Below are 22227 nucleotides of genomic sequence, written 5' to 3' on the forward strand. Positions count from 1 at the left end.
GTTGTCCAAAGTACTGCCCAAGGGCAGTACAAAGCGCCAAAGTTGAATCCTTTCACTTTTTCCCTATGTGGCCCATATATTTGTACAAAACACTTTTAAAACTTATCCACTAGATGGTGGTATACCACTGGACAGCATTTAACATGTTTTAAAAGTGTTTGCATCTAAGCCAACCATATGGTAGCAGAATAAGAAATAGAATAAGAATAAAACAACAATAAAAGATACATTCTTACAATGACTGAATTGATGTGTTTAGAAGTGTTGCTCTTGCTCTCTAAGCATGTGACCCAGCGTAATGTATTTTAATAATTACACTCTCACCCCCTCTACTGACTGAATATGAATTTTGCATTTTTATGAGGGGTTACCAATCATTATTATCAAAATGATGACTTGTTTATAGCAAATAGCATGATAAAGATGTTTAAAAGGCAAGTTAACAATACTGTAGATAGCTATTACAATAATATGAATAACTAAAGTTAAGGAGCTATAATTGACATGTTTGGTATCTGTACTGTACTCTTGCTGCTGTGCAATGCAAATTTCCCCACTGAGGGACGAATAAAGGCTTATCTTATCTTATCTCATCTTACCATGAGGGATGTGGAGTAAAGAGTAAGTACAGGAGTGAATTGGTCTGAAGCATTGTATATCAAATATACTTGCCATAAACTTGCATAATAAACATACCTGGCACAAAATGCAAGTTGGGTCTGATGTCACTCCAGCCCAACCCTCGTTCCTTCCTCCTCCTCCTCCTCCTCCTCTTCCTCCAATAATTAACCAGCTGCTGCATTGAGATACCTGAGACCCTTATATTCCACATGCACTGCACTCTGGACCTATGAACACACACATACTCATACACACAAGCTAAAAGACCTCATTCATAAAATCAATCATATCAATCCGTTGGGAGATAGAAGTGCTACTAGTCAGGTAGGACCGAATCTTTATGCCACATTACATTTCATACCTTCTAAAGTGTTGGACTACCAACGGAATACAGAAACAGAGAACAACAGCAAACTTATTGTGCTTGTAGTTTTCAAAACCCTTCATATTTTCACTTACAAACACGTATACTACTCTGAAATGAATTGAAATTGATGCCTTGTCAATAGATAAGAGGCACAACTGGATATATTTAGAAACAAAGAAAAATGGGTGTGACATTGAGGAAAGCGGTAAAAGGAGAACGGGTGTGTCACTATGTATCTTGGTTTCTTTTCCACAGGCGAACCTCACAATAAAGAGCTTCATTTTCCGATATTGCCCCCCATATGAATAAAGTACATGCAGTGCTGTATTCGCTGCAGGCCTAAAACATGTTCAGACTGGAGTTATCCATCATCAATTTTCATTGACTGACGGGTGCCTGACAAAAACATGACATTTCTAATGAGTGCTCCATGAAGACGCAATCTTCGTATCACTGGCTCACCGGTGCTTGAGGAGTTTCACTGACTTACATGTGCTCAACAAAGAATTGGGTTTTACTGACTCTTGGGTGCTTTGACGGTAAATCGAGTTTCACTGACTCATGGGTGCCCCATGAAGAATCCAGTTTCACAGACTCAGGGGTGCTCGAGGAAGAATCGAGTTTCACTGACTCATGGGCACCTGATGAATACCCAGGTTTCACTGACTCACAGGTGCTCCAACTAGACGTGTTTCACTGACTCACGGGTGCTCAACGATGACTTATGTTTCACTGACTCACGTGTGATCAAAGGAGACTTGTGTTTCACAAACCCACGGCTGCTCAACGGTGACTCAAGTTCCACTGACTCATGCATGCCCCACAAAGAATCCTGTTTCACAGACTCATTGGTGCTCAATGAGGACTCAGGTTTCACTGACTCAAAGGTGCTCGAAGTAGACGTGTTTCACTGACTCACGGGTGCCCAACAATGGCTGAAGTTTCACTGACTCACGGGTGCCCAACAATGATTCATGTTTAACTGACTCACGGGTGCCCAAAGATGCCTCAAGTTTCACTGACTCACGGGTGCTCAAATTGTGACCTGTGTTTCACTGACTCTACAGCTTGGCTACCAAACCTGCTGTGCATGCACTCTTTGACTAGTGACAAGTGAGTTGAGTACCCGATTCACTTCAGTAAGTGACTCATAAGAACTTGTGTCCTGTAAAAGGAATTAAGTTTCCCATCACTACCATCCATCTATTGTATCTACTGTATCTAAATTCTGACTGATACTCTGACTCGCTCTACTGACAAAATGTAGAACACTAATTTAACATCAAAGCATATAAACATGCAGCTAAAAATCAGCACCCAACTAATAGTATGCATGTGAATTGTTTGGTTAATAACTATCCTATGACAAAGCATTATTCATGTGCTTAAATGTACTCTGCACCTTTAAATGTTGCCCTTGCCTGTGTAAAAGTCAAGTCAATCAGGTAGGGGGGAGTGGTGGGTTACTGGCAACATCTACTGAATACCTGAGATGTTTCTAAGCAGCCAACATGCTGAGACAGAGCTTCAAGCAAGAAAACTGGTAAATGTGTGTTGTGCTACTGGGAGGACAGCTGAAAATGAGGAAGGAAAAGAGAAACAAAAGTAAAAAGATGTACTGAGGGAGAGACATGGATATACCGACAGTATTGAGTGTTTTGGAGTGAAGGATAAGAAGTGCACTCTGTCACCGCTGGTTACTGGGTGGAGTACTGTTATTAACTCTTTTGAAGAGAGTAAGAGAGTGAAGGCATGGTGAGAGAGAGGGATAAATATAACACACAAACTACAGAGAGAGAGACAGAGAGAGAGAGAGAAAAGCGCCTCAGACAAAGAAATAAAAAGGAGCCCTCGGTTGGTGGAATAGCAAACGTAAGATTGAATGCGTGTGATTTTTTTTTTCCATCCAGGAATTCTGCTATTTTTAGGAGAATGTGCAGGAATAACAAGCATGCATCGACAGCATCTTAATGTTGGCATCTTTCAAGCTTGCCATTTAGTATAATATTTATAGTCTTTTTGCCAACATGTGCACTCAAACTAACGTGTGCCTCTTCTGTCTGTGCAGTAGTTCATGAAAGCAGAGATGAACGAGGCAGCTCTTCTTCCAGTGGTCCAGGCAGGAGATGGGAGGACGCTGTCCAGGTGGGTCAGCAACTCTCATCATAAGGACGGAAACATTAAACACCCCGTTTGTTAACACAGGGGTGTCCAAAATGTGGCCTGGGGGATATTTTTTTTAATTACTTTATTGTGGATGCTCTATTGTGATTATTTTATTGCATGTAAAATATGGCTCCTAAAAATATAAATTAACCATAAAACTATAAAAAATGCAAAATTGAGTATTTCTTCAAGAATAAAGTCAAAATATTTTGAAAAAATATATTTTATGAGCTCTTAATTTTATGAAGAATATGATGTGATATCATTGTGTAGTTTTGCTGTTTTTTTGTTTCTGTAATCTTACAAGTATTTTATTTGTCATTATCTTGATGTGCTTGATGTGTATCGTCATCCATTGCTATTAATTTCAGAGCAGAGTTCCTCTCATTGATAAACACCTACAACTGCTTCCTAAAGGACCAGATTCAACTACATCTCAGTTACTTTCAGGTATTACTTGTGCAATATACTCATTTGACACGCCACTAGACTACACAATCTAACAAAGAAGACAGGAATAGTACTCTAATAGCATCCGAGGTACATTCAGTGTTTGGATCTATGACCTTAAAATGACAATGTATTTGGCTGTGGTTCCAAAACAGGGTGATGATGGCGAAGTCGTTGTGGAGGGCTTCCTAAATATCTGCTGGGGAGTGAAAAGACCCATCAGGCTGAAAATACAGGATGAGAAACAGATGCTTCCCTTTGCTCCCCTCATCTCATCTGACCCAACGAGCCCAGTCAGCCCAATCGGAAACAGGAGGTTGGAGATTGCAGTTTGACATAGTTGTTGATATCAAATATGACATTTAAGCATTTGTCTGTGTTAAACTATGGCCTTGTTTGGATAATAATATAATTAAATGTCTCTGCAGGGGCATGTCACGATGGGGGGAGTATGTCGACCTTCACCAGATAGATGAGATGGGTGAGACAGCACACCAAACTGTGGTCAACAATCCTCTACCAGGTTAATAGGTTTGATTTCACTCTCTTTTTTTATTATTATGACCTGGAAACTTTACATATTTTAGTATGTAACATTTTATATAAAGGACAGGAACATGCTTTAGAAAATAAGGCTTATCAACTCTTATAAAGTTGGGTTCGCAGCTAGCAATACAACACCGGAAGTCCTCTTAAGCACTCACATGTGTGTGACCAACCACAGTGGAATAGGCGTGCCTAGAGGCGGGCCATGGGTGGAATGAATTAAAACAGACCGTTTTCACAGGAAGCACAAAATCCAAAGCTGAATAGGTGCAGATACTGGAAGAACTAGAAAGCTTTCTGGTTATTAGATGGTTATTGTGTGTAGCTGCTCTATTGTAGTCCACAAATCACATATATAAAGCATTCAGAAGGTATGATATGAAGTTTGAAGTAAAAGTGGGGTGATGGTTGGCTTTTTGGCAACACCTAGTGGCCATAATAATTCATTGCGTTGAGCTTGTGACGCAGTTAGGCACACAGATTTGAATGACCGGCAGACAGGATGCTTTTTGGCATAGAATATGCTGCCGCCTTGGAGATTATGCATCTGGAAGTAACATGCAACTATACTTTGAGTCACTATCAAATATTTCATGTTTGAATCGACTCACGGTGTAAGTATCGGGTACTTTATACCAAGCCGTGTCTATATACTGTATACACAGGGCCTTCTGTTTATGAGACCACAACGCATCGTCCTGTGAGGCAGAAGAGCTGCGAGCTGGAGGCAGAGTCCAGCCTGATTCGCTGTATGAGCGATGCCTCACTGGTCAAGAGGAGAAGTCGTCGAGGCAAGTCAGCGGCGCAGAGAGAGAGAGAGAGACAGCACCGCTTTTCTATAAACGGCCACTTCTATAACTATAAGGTATGCTTTCTGACACCTGATGAGTATACGTACAGTATCTGTGTTTTTCCCCATAACAGTAGTATGTACGTATTGAGCTTAAACGTCACAATTTGTTCTCTAGACTTCCATCTTCACTCCTTGCTTTGGTACAGCAACTAAGGTCCGCATTACAAGTCAAATGGCCACAAACCAAGTCATTGAACAGCTACTGAACAAATTCAAGGTGAGGTGAGCGTAAAAGTCCATGTTTATTCATATTTACCAAAATGTGAGTTGACTACAAATGCCTTTACACCTCCACATGACATTTTTTTGGACCTCGCAGATAGAGAATGACCCTCAGGAGTTTGCACTATACTGTGTTCACCAGAGTGGTGGTAACCTTTGTTTTTATTATACCGCCAAAGTGTCATCAGACAAGTTTGATTTGTGCAAGTCATGCTATACTGTATGCAGAAAAGAGGAAGATGAACAATAGAGACCGGCCGCTTTGGGAGCGCATCCTGCAGGGGCCCTCTGATGACATCATGAAGATCTTTTTGATGGACATGGATGAAGAGGAAGTCAGCAACGATGTGAGTGTATCGGCTGGGGATGTATTTTTTGTATTATATGTATGTTTTAGTTGTGAGTGTTATTAAACACACACATGATGCTGCACCTATTTTTCTGTTGTGAAATAAGATTTAAAAACATGAAATAATGTGAGTAATGCAGTCTGTGTTTTGGAAAATCTCCACACCGGCCAGAGTTTTGCATCATTTCCAATCATGCAAATTAGACAATGATATCACAATCACCACAGATAGATCCTAGCCCTTTAGAAAACACTGATTTGATACATTGGGCTCGTAATCATGCTTTGTGCAAAGATGCATTTCTCCCAGAATGTTTGAATGTGTTTTAATTCCATTTGTGTTCTTCATCAGGTGGCCCAGTATCTAAACTTGGAGCTTCCCATCCTGGAGCAGGTTATACTAAATCTGAGAGAAGAGGAGAACAGGGAGATTCAAATGGTTATTAGCAAGTTAGTATCTGATTTTTCTGCTTTCACTGTTTTGGATTTTTAAGATTCTAGCAGTATGCTACATACAGTTAGCATATGCATCCAAATTTAGGCACTAGTTGCGTGTTTTTCAAAAAAAAAGTGTGTTTCTCTTGTAGATACCATAAACATCACAGACTCCTGTCCCGTATGTTGAGCTGCAAGATGTCACCTCACATTGAGACCAGTGTCTGATAAGAGGCAACACGTGGGGAAAACAATGGACACAATTATGCGGCTAACTGGACTGCCAACAAACAAAGTGGAATGTTGTCATTTAAACCATACCAAAAATGGTGACATATAAAATGAACGCTGCCACCTTGTGTCTCTAGTGGCAAATATTTGATGGACCAGTGGTTCTTAACTGGACAAATACAATTCGACATAAACGAAATGCACATAAACTAATGTGCTACCTCGATGCTAATTTACATTGAAAATCCCTTGTACGGGCTAACGATTAGCATTAGCCACTTTGCATGGCGATTTTGAACACTTCCAAGTATGGCGCAGCTGATATAAAATAAACATTCATATAGACAAACACAACACAATAAATATGTTATTTAATGGAGGTGGATAATGAACAAACTTGGCTGGTCTTCCTCCATAGCAGCAGGTTTCAATTTCAAATAGCGTTACAGTAGAGATGTGCCGAGTGGGCACTGATGGGTACTTGTCTCTGTTAACTCGTTCATTTTCTCACCTCTGCTGCCGTTAGCTATATTACAGAACGTCAGGCAACGTGTCACATGCGAGAGTACCCTATTCACATCAGTGAATGACTCATTAGATCTCGAGTCAGTAAGAGGAATAGATTTTCCCATCATTACAGAGTGCTGTCGCCACCTATTGGCGTATTAATAGACAACATCCCTCTGCATAAAAAATAACCCCTTCAGAATGATTATGCAAGTTTATTTTTTGGGAGAATCGCTGCGTTTGACAAACACCTTCTTCGTCATGTTCTTATTTGTTATTATACATTCATTCATATACTTTCATTTTCAGTGCAATAAGTTCAATTTGGGAATCAGTCTACTTCAAAATTCTTTATTGTGCTGTATGGGATTAAAGTCAAACCTGCATCAGAGTTTACTGCAGCAAATGATGGATTGCACAACAAGTTTGGGATTGTTTCAATAATATTTGTATATTTTCTTTTGCACTTACTCTAAAATAAAATCAATGCAACAACAAACTACATTGTACTTCCCTTTATGCTTTGAAGTGTATTTAATATAGAGCTTATATAGATGTAACAAAGGGTTTCCAAAAAGCTAAAACTGTCTTAATCTTTGGGCACAATCATTTTGCACTTCTGACTCTGCATCTCATATTTGTTGCCACTGGGGTTGAACATCACCTCAAAGTGGCACTTGAGAGTCTGCAAAGAAAGAAACAAAAATTACATTATAGTATGATGATTTTACCATTATTAGAGGACTAATATGAATAATGGAATTTGAATGGAAATTGAATTGTTATATTTACCTTTTTCTCAGGATTGCAGTTGCTTAGGTCATGATTTTTCGCCTTGAGACACTTGGTTTTTCCCAGCACTGCATTGATCCTGTAGTTGAGGCCGTTGGTCACCTGCAGTGGTTTGGTGAGCACAAGTTTAACATGCACAGTGCACAGAATCGGTGCTGTGTAATGCTTCTTTCACACAGGCTTACTTGAGTCTGCGCAGACGTGATGGATGCTAGCTTGAACAACCTCTTGGCCTTTGAGTACGTGTTGAAGGTATCCACAGCATGCTTAGCTGCAGCCTGCACTTCCTGTGATTCTGCATTGCTCTCAAACCAGCCGCCCAACACAGGCACTTTTCCTTTCAGGTCATTTAATAAGACAGAGGATACACACTTGTGGTAAAACATTTTTTTAAATATATACTGTATAACTTCTTAGCATATCTACATGTGTTGCTTTCCAAAATATCACATTTCCATTCTTTCTTTTGTCAGTATGTGGCCCTTAGTGGAAAAGGTTTGGACACCCCTGGTCTAATTCCTAGTTTTGAAATAAATATGGAACATTTGGGCTTGTTTTGCTGCCACTTAGTGGTAAATTTTTTCCTCCTACGCCTTGTCCGAGTGTTCCAGAATCTGACTTGCTCTGTAAAGATGAGTGATGGAAGGTGAGAGAGCATGTACATGGAAATACTTTGTAAGTTAGGAGCTTAGGAAAAGAAAAAACACATGGATGTGTCGGAAGTCAACAAGAGAGGTATACACTTGACTGCCACAACTTTACACCTTCAATCCCAAGATGCACATAAACTGTGTCTATGCTACTATGTTCTATGCTAATTCAGGGGCTTCCAAACCTTTTCCTTTGAGGGCCACGAAAAGCATCAATTTTGCTCTTTTACTTTTTGCTACTGTTTTTTATGTTGAAGATATGTGAACTTTCTTCTTAAACAATCTTTGTAAATGTTCAACAATCTTCAAAATTATTCCAATAATATTTTTACGTTATTTCCATCATACATCTTTTTCAAAAAAACACGATTTTCTTTTGTTTGTTTATCATAATGTTACAAATACAAATAAAACAATATTTTGCTTCACTACTATTTCAACTCCATTACATGTACATTACATTTTTTCCCACAATATTACAAGTTCATTCTTGTAAAAATGTTTTTTTTAACATATCGATTTTTTTACAAAATAACACCTTATCTTATCTTATCATCTATATATTTCAACTCCACAAAATACATTTTTTTGTCTAAATATTTTGACTTTATTCCTGTAAAATTACCACTTTTTTTGCCCTGTGTATTTATGATTTAATTCCCACAATATTTTTACTTTATTTCCTTAAAATTTTAACTTTTTTCACAACATTATTTCCCCCAAATTACAATTTAATATTTAAGATATTTCTACTTTATGCTACTAAATATTATTGTTTCCTAATATTACAATTTTATTCTTGTAAATTCACACATTTTGTAATATTTTGACTTTTTTCTTGAAAAATGACTGCAGGTATGTCCTTTTGACTGCTATTGTAGTTGTTTTTTGTTTTTTTTGATGAATTATATTTGTCAAATGTGCTTAAATGCCCCCCGGGTCACGCTTTGGACACCCCATAATATTGGTCACCTACAGTGGTTTTTATATATTTTTAATGCAGTCTAATATACTTCCTGTGTCCCCACATTTGGTCCTGAATGTCTGTGATTGTTTTTCTTTCTAAGTGGCTCCCAAACCCAACTCTGCTCTGCCAAACGAAATAACAGCACAGCAATGACGACTTTTGCCTCTGACTCACTATAATGAGCCGCACTCGGTTTTGCCATGGTGTCATTCTGTCTGGCATTGCTTTAGTTTACACAGTACACCATTGTCTTTTATCAGGTAGAACTGCTGCAGTGTTGTAGTCCAAGCTCTGGTAATACAGTACAGTGGCACCTCGGTTTTTGCTATTAGTTTGCTCCTAAAGGATGGACGAAAACTGAAATATACAAAAAACGAGGCAATTTTTCTCATGGAGAAAAAAATGCAAAATTGCCTGTAAGGCTTTTCAAGACTTTTATGAACTGTAGCCTACACTGACAACTCGGTGTCAATATTAACAAGCACAGGACTTGATCATATCATTTATCTCACAACAGGCGTAATAATAACATAATATAATAATATTATTTAATAATAATAATCACATGCTACTGTTGTGGTCATACTCTAGCTAAAACGCAACTGAATCCTGACGTCACTTCCTGTTCACACGTCTGGAAGGCATTTTTTGAAATACACACGGCCACGAGTCTTTATATGTTTTCAATTGATTATTTTCTAGCTAATATATTGGATAAAGTGAGTGGAAAGGTGACTACAGGTGTGTTATTTTCATGTCTAGAAGTCTCTAATAGTTGTAAAATCCATATTGAGAAAGCCATAAATGGGTTTTCTATGCTCTAACTACGAAAATATGCCGTGTATTACAATACAATACACGGCATATTATAAATCCTACTTGGCAGAAATTCACTGATGCGATATGTGGCGCTGATATATTTACAGTCGTGATAGTCCTCAAATCATTTCTTAGCGACATTTTGACCTAGCAACAGAATCTCAGGAATCATTGATTGCCTTTTAAAAATGCATTTCTGTAATGGTTTTTATTTATATCACAAATTGAAGCTATACTTACTCGCTACTATGACTTCCTCCACAGGCTCATCTCCCAGACAAAGCCCAACAACTGCCAGACAAAGCAGCACTGACCGAGGTACATTCATTTTGACTTGGTTGTTGCTGGTGAAGTATCCTCACAAAGATGACCAGTCTGTCCAGAGCGATAGCAATGAAAGTCACTCAGCTATAAAAAGTCAGACGTGATATAACGACTAATACGCCTGTATTGTGACTTCACTCTCTGGAGTGCTGGCACAACAATGAGGACAGCCCGAGTGAGAAGGAGTGTGTTGTTTGGAAATGGTGGTGACTAGTCACAATTTAAGCCCTGGTATGTTTCACAAGTTAGTGCCGACCCACCCACTGACTGGCTGTGACGCCATAGTGGGAACAAATGCTCATATGTGCCCATTGTGTGGATGGGAGTCACGTGGATGTGTTTCGTTTTATTGCAGGGGTGTCCGAACTGTGGCTGGGGTGCTATATGTATATGTTCAAATTCTAAAAATCTAATTTCTAAAAAAAAATGAAAAAATTAACAGCAAGAATTTTACAAGAAAGGACTAAATAAACCAACAGCAGAAATGGAAACAACAGCTTTAATTTCACAAAAAATAAAGTCTAAATATTTAGAAAATGAAATGAAATGAAAATGAAAAAATGAATTTTACAAGAACTACTAATATGATGAACAATAATGTCATTTTAGTGGCATTAAGTTAAAATATTTAATAAAGACGTTACTTTTTAAAATAAAAATATGAAAAACAAATTAGCTTGCGGAAAAAGTTATTTCATGAGAATAATGTCAAAATATGCGAATAAAGAATAGATTTGTCAAACATTTGTCATTTTAGTAGCATAAAGTTGTAAAGTATCAAAAAAATGTCTGAGTATTATGTCAAACAAGCAAAACAAAGTTGGAATTTTATTTATTTCAGACATGCTGAATGAACAAGACACAGAACATCAAGTCAGGGCCAGGTAGGAGATAAAACAACATGGTACCTTACGCTGGTGTTATGGTACAGCTGCTACCTATTAAGGTAGATGGCCTGTGTTTTTTTTTTATTCTGTTAATTAGTTCTTTTGCGTGAAAAAATAAATTTGTTGGTAAGTCTTGGTATGATTGGAAACATTTACTTTAACCCGCCTTTTGTTTGCATGCATAGATTTGTACATACATTTATTTTGGTCTTTTCCCTCTTGGGTAGAGTAGGATATGTGTCAGGCTGTACACCAATACCACCATCCCATATTATGGCTTCAGATGCATCAATACTACTCTAGAACATTTGTCATCACTATAAACACTCCTGACCCTTTGAATGGCAGGGATTAGCATTCACTAAGGCCACCGAATGTGCTGCTGAATGAAACTGATGAAATCAGGTTGTATCTTTGTATGAGCCTGCCTTTGGAAAGACAGAGCTTTAATATACTTAATGTTATTTAGTGGCAGATGGCTGACAAACACACTCACTAGTCATGTTATTAGGTCTGCATAATGCTTTTGGTTGACACTTCGGTGACTGTATAACTGTATGTGATTATCAGCATGCTGCTGGTGTACTTCTATACCAAAAACCACAATCATAAATGTACTATATTCCCAAATCAATGCCTCTCTTACAGTGACCTACTTTACTGACTGATGCTGAATCTAGCCAAGACGTTGTGCAATGAATCCAAACGTCCAGAAGGGGGTGCAACATGCATTATATTCAACAGGTGTCATGCACAGTTAGTCAGCGAGAGACATTTGACAATAGAATAGCATGGAATAAACCGTTTGTCCCACATTTTTCACAGTCCCGTTGCCCTTCATACATTTGACCTGAAGCACAGAATAAAACGGCTTTGATTCATATATTTAATGAATTTTTCTATGATTAGCTGCGGTGAACTGTGGACTTTATGCTCTTTTTGCTGCGGTCTGCAAAAACAACAGTAAAGCAGTGCAACTAATGTTACACATATATGTAATGATTACAAATAATTCTGAAAACAATGACACATAAATCAAGAGGTGTTCAGGCGCATGAAGTAAGTCGGTGTTAAAGGGATAGGTCTGACTTTTGAAGCATACTTCCAGTGTAGTGTACCAATAGTGACTTACCCCCCACATTGTTCCGTAAGCCGTAAATTCTGATTAGATTAGTTGCCGGTTAGTTGGCAGGGCCACTTAAGTAAAGAGTTTGGCTTCCCAAACCAATATGCGTTCAACAGAGTATAAGACATTTACATCACAAAACATCTTTTGGATGGCTATTTTCATTGCCCATTTGACCTGATGCCACACTGTGACTCATTCTAAATGAATCTCTTTTCAGCAATAAGAGAGTTCCCCATCTCAAAAAAGTAACTGATTGCACTTTCCAAAAATACTACTAAGAGGCGTGATTTGATGTTCTTCTACTTGACAGCGTTTATCACTGTGTTTGTTTTCATGGTGACACATAAACAAGGTGCAAGCCACAAGACATAACATGCATGTTTGTGTTTTCCAACTAAATTTACAACACATTACACAAATACACTGGGTTATTGCAGTTGACAATGCTACAAATTTGCCATGTCTAAAATATACAGTTTGTGGGTGTGTATATTATATTAGAGCTTGCAGCTTTGACTGTTGCAGATTGCAGATTCGTATTTTTTTTTTATTAAAAGCTTTTCTTTTTTAAGTGACATCCAGTTAATTGTTTGCATGAATCCCCGGAGCCATTAATGGTTTTAATTTGTTTATGTTCTCATATTCTGTGACAGATAAATATAGAAATAGACCAGCTTCCTGTAAGCTTATCGGTGTCCTTTTATAGAGAGCCACCCATGTAACAAATTCATATCTATTTTGAATGATGCAATGTGATTGTTAATGACATGGCACCATTCATTATCCTAAATTGCACATCAATTCGATTAATGACAGACGATATGACCAACTGCCTTTCCTGAGATTCTTGTTTGCAAATCGAAAAATAACAAAATGTAAACTCAAATATCATCGTGTTTGCTGGATTGTCCTCAAACGTCAAATCGCATTCACACACTGTTGTTTTCCCCCAGACTCAATATAATCGCTTTACAGTTACACCCCGCCCCCTTATCTAATGATTGGCAGCTCTCTCTTCCAATGGAATTGCGGCTATCATGACTGGCCTCCTTCCTCACCTCCCCCTTCTCCACGTCCGAGTTGCTTGTCCCGCCGCTAGATCACCTCTCCTCTCAACGAAGAACAACAACTACGACAACTTCAAAGTTCCAAACATGGAAGGCGACAACAGAATAATGTCCGCTTGAATCGGGGGCAGATTTTCCAAGGTAGGTGCTTGGTCATTTCGAACCTTTCGACCCGGAGGGGGTTTAGCAGCAGGGTGGCTGAGCATGCGGTTGGCAGAAAGTTTATCCGGCTCACTCGTCGGTACAGGAGGGACCGTACTCCAATGTTTATTCCCTGTGGGAAGTGTCAAGCTGTGTGCACTTCTATAGTAAAACATTGAATTCCAAACATCATGAACTGAGCTGGTAGACAAGGTGTCTTTTAGCCACAGTGGATCATGTTTTGAACCGACACTGGATCAAACCACATTCATTATCCATTCATCTGTTTGTTCATTGGGGTAGTTTGATTGTTTTATATCTACGGTGCACACCCTAATGTCATCAAAAACATGCTCTTTGAGTATGCTTGTCTGTACACATGCCAGTCTGCCACCGTGGAGAGTTGGAGACGGTGGTCTTAGGGACTACAGATGTGCATTCCTGCAGCCAGTGGAGTGATCAAGGCTTTAAATAGAGCCCAACAGGAATGCAAACAGACCCAGCACACACAGCGACCATGGAGTAATAGAGTAAAAAAGGTATTTTGCTTCAAATAAGACCAATTTGTGGCCCTGCTTCTTGGGTGGCATTCAAATTAGAAAGGACATGTTGATCAAGGTTCATCACGTAAAAGGAGAGGCCACTGTTCTGCATCTTAAGACCACAAAAGAATGTTGATAACAGGAGAACACGGTAAGTACAGGTGATCCTCGGTTGATGCCTTTACAGGTTTCAGGTTTCATTAAGGATATAAATTGTATTGTAATGTATGCCCGTATGTTGTAAGGATGTTCAAACTTTTTTCGATTGACGGCAACAAATAGAAAAATTGAAGGCTGTGGGTGGCAACTTGGATACAGTTTACATTAAAGATGCTTAAACCAATCCACTGTGGTCTTGTTTTAAGACCTGACAAAGCAAATTGGTGTAATGTCTAACAATATAGCTCATTAACTCATTCAATCCCAGCCTTTTTTCAAATGACACCCCCTTCCGTGTCGACCAATTTGAACAATTTTGACAGATTTTTCAAGCCACACAGAATATTGTGTTCTGTGGCATGGGACTTACAAAAAGAAAGATTAGACATATAGGTAAGTTTCAGGAAAATATCAGTTCCTGACTAGAAATGGGAGAAAAGCAGCTATTTGTGAAAAGATACAGTCCAAGCATAACTTTCAATTTGTTACAAATATTTTTTGCTTTTGTGACAGCTCAAATATCTAAACAACTATACACCACATAAACAGCACATAAAATTAGCAACTAATTTTCACATTTGGAACTGACGTATGTGTGTGCACGTGTTAATTTCCCTACAATGCGTAACCTGCATGTGACACTCCTCCATGTTCTCTCACTTCCTCCTTCCTGTCAGGGCACTCCTGCACCATGTGGTCGTTTATCTTATCCCTGATGATTGCTTTCAAGAATACAGCACAGAATTAGCATTGTAGTTTACTGTCAGTTGAGCAATGGCAAGTGCAACGTCAAGTGTCAATCAGCAAACACTTTAAGTTGATAAGACAGCCTTAAAGCATTAATTTTTCACTGATTTACTGTGCAGTTGCTTCTTACTACTGCAACATGACACAACTCTTTTCATTGTCCACCTTTTATGTCCTAATCAGGAAAGGTTTCACAATTGTAATCTCTACTTTGTCCATTTTTGGGAGAGAATTGGATTTGAAGCGCTTATATAACATGAAAGTCTTATCCACACAAAGGCCTTTTTCCACCGGCAAAGTCAGAATAGACACAGATTAGTTAAGAAACCACCATGCTGCTGTCTACTGGTAATTAGTACATCACAAATGAAATAATTTGCCTCCAGGAAGGAAAGTAATGCATTATAATTTTGCTCAGTGACAGTTATTGTGTGATTTATAGTACAATGGATCCTTGGTTAGCGTTAAAAGAAAAAAAAAAAGTTATTTATTAGTGCATATTATTTTACTTTTTAAAGTTTTATTTTTTAAATTAGCCGAAGTTGTTGCCTCGATTTACAAACTTTAAACAGCACTTCTCACCAACATGTTATTCAACAGATCACAGTTATCAGCAGATGTTTTGCATTTGTACTTGTTGGTTATTGAAATATGCAAGCTCAGAGAAGAATAATCTTTCAGAGTCCGGGGCCAACATTTTCTATCAAGTCCCAGAACAATACTCGTTAGCCTCATGCAGTTCTTTCTGCTGCAGCAAAACCTTTTGCGGACGCTCACTTGCAGACTGGTTCTGGTTTTTAGTTTCCCTTGATAGCCTGCAGACAGCTCTTACTGGCAGCCCCAATCTTTGCTTTAGTGCTGGCCAAAGAAAACACATACTGTATATGTGTACACATGCTGACTCCATATGGACCTCCACACAGACGCATGCATGCACATACGTTCTGTATATACATTTTGCACATGGCTTCAGACTTGGGGTATCTGAATGCACACATAAACACATGTACCCACGGTGCTCAAGTATTCATACTATTCTCTGCACTCATATTTCACCAGTCACACACATGTTGGCCCTCGGTAATCAGTTCAAAATTAAAGAGAAAGCTGCTGCAAAAACTTGGGTATTGCTCGCCAACTCAGACTCTGAGGCCATACTTTTCTTGGTATGTGCGTGTTTGTATGTGTGAAGTAGAAAGAGCCAGCTTTTCATATCGAACCAACTTTGGGAGGCCTACAATGGGGCATTTCTTCTCTACTCTGCCCCTGTAAATGCAGGTTAATCCCCACTCATACCCACCAAAAAACAGAGCTCCGTGTTTTCCCTTGTGGCTCCGTGGTAGCCCTTTGGAACAAAACTATCTAAGACGCTATCAAATCTCTCTGACTTGGTGGTTGGGTTCTTTCTACTTCTACCATGGTTGTCTAAATTAATTGCAGCTTCTATTTCTCCTAGCCACATGGTGAAGCCACCAAAGTGGAGTCTGGTCTTGTGGCTTGGAGTTGCGGCTTCTTTCAAGCTGAGCTGACACAGTGAAACTAGCGATATTGTTGTGATAATGAATTGATGTTTGAAAATAAAAGTTGCACAAAAACTGATTCCTCAGAGTTTGTTGAATAGCGAGGCAGATACACTTTTTTGCTTGTTTTGCTTTTTTAGCGGCTTTTGTGGTATTTAGCAGATAAAACCTATGGGCTATCCACATGGAAACCTTTGAAACGACGTCCTGACGCCTGATTTCAGGTCAAAACGCTAAATATTTAGCTGTTTCAGCTGTTCATCCACACGGAAACAGCATTGTAGGTGACCTGAAATTATATTTTTTAAAAAGATCTTAAAGATTGGGAAACAAGCTATTCATCCATTCACATCCACGTATTCGCAAGGACTGTCATCAGTGGGAAAACTTGAATCTATATACGTCAATAACTTTACAGGGAATAACCAAGCCTGTCTTAAAATTACCATGCAGGCTCAAAATATAATAGGGAAATGAAATGTTTGAGCACGTGTTCCCTTTCTATCAGATGCTCTGCTGACTTGTTTGGAGATTCTGTGGATATCTACTGCAGGATGAGGTTTTTATCATTCAACCACAGGACATTTTCTTAGAATCTGAACACAGACTTCAGCAGTTACCATCCAAACTGCAATTTGCAAGCCACATTGTATTCAGAATGTATTAGCACATGGCTGGTTTTCTCAGCACTGTTGGAATGAAATGAGCTGTTAATACTTTAAATGCCATGTTCTTTCTTAAGAGAAATACAGAGGGAGACCTTAGAGTTTGGCTAATGTGATGAAGTGCAGGACAGAAACACTCAGAATGTTTAAAACCATTTTCCTGAACTTGCCAAAGCAACATGAGGCATACTTTTATTGAACCTGCTTTGTTTGGTGATTAACAGCCTGCAAGACTGGATGTGGGGCATCTGTGGGACAATTATGCATTTCTGATGACAAAAACCTATTCACACTGGGGTTGCAGGCACAGGTCCTGCAACCAGAGTGTACAAATTGCATGCAAGATGAATATGAGGATACGTTTGAATTATATTCGTGCACTTACAAAATCACCAAATATTTAAGTTGATATATCTGGTATGAAGAAACAGCTTTTTCATTTAATGACAGTTAGAGCTTCCTGGTTCATTATAAAAGGCAAGAAGGTTTTGCTTTATCACACTTCTTGTTTCAGTGGAAAGTGATGTTTCAACCACCTAACATGATGCAGTCAAGCAAGGTAACTATTTCGGACTGGTCATTTATAATTGACAGACTTGTCAGTTTCAATTATGCACCGTTTTGTTAGGATGGTGCAAAGGCTATTTGTGAGACACATCTGTCTATGGAAAAAGAACTGGATGTTCAACCCACCGTGGTGAATATTTTGGGAATCATTTGGGTTGGTTCTTCCAAGGGTAGTTTGAAGGGCGGGACTTGGTGTTTTTGGATGTAAGTTTGATTTATCAATAGGTTCAACTGGGTAGATTCTGCTGTGTGTGTTTGTGTTGTGTGTCTAAACATGCTGGCATATGAACCTGCTCCAACTTTTCAACTTCATTTTATTTTCACCTTTAACACACATTCAGGTTTGTTTCTCCTCGCTCTTTTTAACTATGCTTTTTTTGTGATTTTATTGGCTCCATGTCTCTGTTTTCATGCCGCCTGGCTCCCCGCTCCTGCTGTGTTTGTTGTTTTCATGGAGCGTTAGTGTTGTTCAAGGAGGTTAAAGGTATGTTATGGAGCGTGATGATGATATCACATTTGGCAGGTATGCGACAAAAACAAATGGAAATGAAGTTAAAAATCCACAAACCATTTGTTTCAGATTGTGATCACACAGCAAATGTGTGTTTTGTTTTAAGTACAAAGGCGAAATATAAAGGCTAGCCATGACCTGAGACGCCCGTGTTAGACTTGTGGGTGCTAAGCATGTCAGTTTATTACTTCTTTTTGTACTTCATTTGACATCAAATGGAGTTAATAGTTAACTGGTTGAATAACCCCAGTAATGCCTGTTATCGGGATCCAATCATTTGTTTCTCACTGGAATTGTAATTATTTTGTTTCATATATTGATTGTTGCATCATGTGCTGCATTTAATACAATGCCTGCTGACTAGTGGCAATCAACCTTTTGCCATCCAGTTTAGTTTGAGCTTGAGAATAGACCCAGCACTGTAGCAGCATTATATAACAGGGCAGGAACTGGAGTCAGGGAGTGGGCGCCGGCACCATGCTAATGCATTTTCATCACTCACGTTGCAATTATGTCAATTAGTGCAGCATTTGTCCAAAAAAATTCATGGTGAAGTACCCTCAAAAAGTATTGACACAACACTTTTGTTTTTGCATGAGTGAATTAAAAAATAAAAAACTATGTACAAAAAAGGCCTGTCTCTCTCAAATAATCTTCACGCACTATTGGTTATTGGCCATTACTAAGTAATAATTCATCCACCATGCAAAATGTACACTTATTATTGGATATTAGATCGTGATGCAAACGGGGCAGGATTACTGGGGTTTAGACACTAATCAGTATGAAATTCTGGGAGTGTGATAAAATTTTACAGTGTCACAGTATTATAATTACAGCTCTAAAATGTGTTATTTTGAAATATGTACATGCGTTTAACAGTAGGTTTTGTTTTGGTTGGCCAATTTTGCGTTTCCGTCCACAATTCTGTTAAAGTGGAACTCATGGGGTACCTGCAGTGTGAACGTAGCCCTAGATGTAATCCCATACTCCCTTTTTTTTTGCTGATATTGGCCCAATATTTGATATCAATATGAAATCAAGGTAACCCAACAGAATATAGTTATCATGTACAAAGTTAGTTTTATTTATTATATCTTAGATTCTATGCAATATAAGTGTATAACGTAACATCATACAAGTTAACTAAAAATAAACCTGTGCTTTTATGGACCTGTTTCTGGTTTAAAACATCCTGCCTTAACTCCTAACTACTTCATGTGTGACTGTTTTTGATCTTAAGCAGGCCTATTCAAATGTATGTCATACACACACACACACACACACACATGAGTGTCTCAAGCTCCGATCCATGGTGACGCAGAGTAAATCAGTCAAGTATCAAGCCCACTGGATAGTGAGCGGGGTGTTTGTAAGTCACTTCTATGCAGTCTGTGTGTTTGCTTTAGTGTGTGATCCAGTTGGAATTTGATTCAGCCTGGCATAAATATTAAGCCACTGAACTATTTTAGGTTTTTTCACAGTTGATGGTTTGCGTTATGTAGTAGCCCAACACTGCTTGTTTTCTTAAGCACATCTGATACCGATAAAATGCTGAGGGTACCGTGTACTGTAAAAAAAGAAAAGCTGCCCCAGATCAGAACGCTCTGTTTTCTTTCATTTTTATGAAGGACAGTTGTTAAGCTTTTATTTTGAGGGATGGGTTCATCAGCTTACCAATATACTTACTAATAGATGGCTAAGTTTGTGATTCTGTAGTTAATGGGAAGGTAGGCCAGAATGGGGGTCATATAACTGGACCTATTGGACTTGGTTCAGGTTTTCATAGCAGTTTAGCGGCTCACCAGTAGCACACTGTACTAATTGTAGTTGGTTTATAGAGTATTTACTGCAGCAGGTTTTAATGCCACTTGATGAAATTAAGGCTTGGATTGTAATTTAGAGGGTAAATAAGATGCCACATACTAGAGTGGTTCAGGTTTCATGAGGTGAAATAATGCAAATATGGAATTGATATTGTCAAGGCCCCAAAACTTCAGGATTAAAAATAGGACATAAATAACTAATGTGGTTCCTTGTTTCCTCCCCCAGTGTTCCCAGGTCTATGTTTATGTGGGATTTTTTGGCTGTCTTTAAATATGTAAGGCGACTCCTTCACCTGGTCGGTCCAGAAAGTGACCAGAGATAACCCACTCTCTAAATACAATCCAATTACCGGAGCTCCCTGCTTTTGCGTGAGCTATGTTCCAGGCATACCATCGAATGTTGAAAACACACAGCTCACTCCTCCTCGTCCTGCTAGATTTACATAAAATGGGATGTTAGAAAAGGCCTGATCAAGTGATATTACTCAAACAGAGAATCAGTGAGTAACAGTAGGTATGAGGAAAAACTCATCATTCTTCTTTATGCATCTGGTGTATAGTTTCATCAACAATAGGCATAATGTATTGAGGTTTGATGTGCTCTATGACGTGCTTGAACCCGACATTATAATGGATTAGGTTTTATTTTCCAATTTTCAACGTGCCCAACGCGCTTCAGTGAAGTGAATCCGTTATTCATTCACTCCTCGGTCACACACTGGTGGTGGTAAACTACTTTCTGAGAAAAAATAAAAATAACAAAAATAGATTTTTGGACCCTTTTTTGGGCCCGTGAATGCAGAATATAACATTTCCAGTTTAAGAAGGGATGCCCAGATTTGTCAGTCTCTGGACATTTCCTCTCATTCTGCCAGGACCATTCCTTTCTCCTGCCAGCTGTGAGACATAATAGACTTTCTAGCATACCCTACGTCTACCCAGGGATTTCCCTGGAAAACACCTTCCAGAGGGACATCTGGATGGCATCTGAATTAGATGCCCGAGCCACCTCAGCTAATTTCATTCGTTTGGATGTGTATATTCCTTGATCCTGATTGTCCCCACTTGTTCTACCCAAAGCTCATTACCATACAGTAGGTGACAGTATAAATGCTTACTCCCGAAAGCATTGACCTCTACACAACTAATGTTAAGTTACATAACGCTGGTACTGCTCATATCAGCTAATACAAACATCCATCACTTCCTGTTTACCAGCAGTCGGCCACAGAATGACCCACACTACTAGGAGCTGTCTATGAAGGGTTGCGATGTATATGCCTTTAGGATGCAGTCATATGAAAACGCCCGGCATTCTCCCTTTTACGTCTGTTCCCAGTATTTACAGTAAATCATTACACATTCATTTGGTTTGGACTGGGCTTTGTCTGACCTGAAGCTGAGCGAGCTTTCTCACTGCAGATATGTGGAAAGTGCATCGTTAAACAGACGCTGATTTATGCCGTGCACAGTAAATTTAATCATGCCTGTCTGTTCTCTGTGTCAGGTCCCATGTATTCCCTCTGTTATTTTTCCAATATTGGTTTCTCTTCATCGCTCTTTTTCCATCGACACTATGTTATCATCTTTTCACTCTGTGTCGACTGAGTGTATGAGGACAGTAGTAATGGGCTAAAGAGTGGAGTTCCCAGCAGAGTGAGTCATTGCTCGAGCCATTTGGGGTTGGCGAGTGGGACGGTCATGGTGTGTGTGTGTGGGTGGAAATGGGCGGTTGGGGGTATGTGCTTCCCAATATTTTTCCTTCCTGCTTGACACACGGCAGAAGGTTTCTTCTAACTGTGTTAAAGGTCATCAGTGTTTCCCACAAGATTGCAATCTATTTGTGGTGGATTGGGGATATGTGTGTTTGACACGTGATCTTCGAATTTGCATAGTTGCCCATGAGGCATTTGCATGTAATTGTAATGAACACTGGAAGAGGGAGGAATCCCTTTTCCACTCTAAACTAATTAAATCACCGATTTTTGAGCACCCCTCATTTATCGCAGTTGATTGGCTCCTGTCTCGACCACGACAGGTGAATTCCCACGAAGTAGCATTAAATGTCAATAAAGAGAATATTTTCATAGTAAAGGCATAAAAAACCTGTTTCTGTTTTTTAAACATTAATAGAGCCCTGTAGACATTAAACAGCACCCCTATAGTC

General features: G+C 38.9%; 3 protein-coding genes across 7 annotated transcripts in view; 2 read left to right on the forward strand and 1 right to left on the reverse strand.

The window, feature by feature from the left end:
* The first annotated feature begins 842 nt into the window (after nt 1–842).
* Nucleotides 843–7234, forward strand: rassf6 (Ras association domain family member 6). Of its 5 annotated transcripts, none has more exons than XM_058064842.1 (11): nt 843–945; nt 3057–3133; nt 3526–3604; nt 3760–3920; nt 4033–4127; nt 4816–5015; nt 5119–5220; nt 5323–5374; nt 5454–5572; nt 5927–6024; nt 6162–7234. In XM_058064842.1, the coding sequence occupies exons 2-11, from the start codon at nt 3063–3065 to the stop codon at nt 6235–6237; spliced, it is 1053 nt and encodes a 350-aa protein (XP_057920825.1). In that variant the 5' UTR covers nt 843–945; nt 3057–3062; the 3' UTR covers nt 6238–7234. The 5 variants fall into 5 exon arrangements, with proteins under 5 accessions (XP_057920825.1, XP_057920829.1, XP_057920830.1 ...); XM_058064846.1 differs by having other exon boundaries at nt 3531–3604; XM_058064847.1 differs by lacking the exon at nt 843–945 and adding an exon at nt 2482–2531 and having other exon boundaries at nt 3531–3604.
* Nucleotides 7083–10509, reverse strand: si:busm1-57f23.1 (uncharacterized protein LOC368621 homolog). The gene is made up of 4 exons (XM_058064848.1): nt 10216–10509; nt 7725–7876; nt 7540–7641; nt 7083–7432 (listed from the first exon to the last, which is right to left on the reverse strand). Exons 1-4 carry the CDS (start codon nt 10301–10303, stop codon nt 7337–7339), a joined length of 438 nt encoding a protein of 145 aa, XP_057920831.1. The 5' UTR covers nt 10304–10509; the 3' UTR covers nt 7083–7336.
* A 2850-nt stretch (nt 10510–13359) lies between these two features.
* Nucleotides 13360–22227, forward strand: part of il11ra (interleukin 11 receptor, alpha) — a 30936-nt gene continuing 22068 nt past the window's right edge. The window contains exon 1 of the mRNA XM_058064209.1: nt 13360–13523. The gene's annotated coding sequence lies outside the window, so the exon portion shown is untranslated. The remainder of the gene's footprint in view (nt 13524–22227) is intronic.

This window comes from Doryrhamphus excisus, chromosome 2 (genome assembly GCF_030265055.1).
Source record: "Doryrhamphus excisus isolate RoL2022-K1 chromosome 2, RoL_Dexc_1.0, whole genome shotgun sequence".
NCBI classification, from domain to species: Eukaryota; Metazoa; Chordata; class Actinopteri; order Syngnathiformes; family Syngnathidae; genus Doryrhamphus; species Doryrhamphus excisus.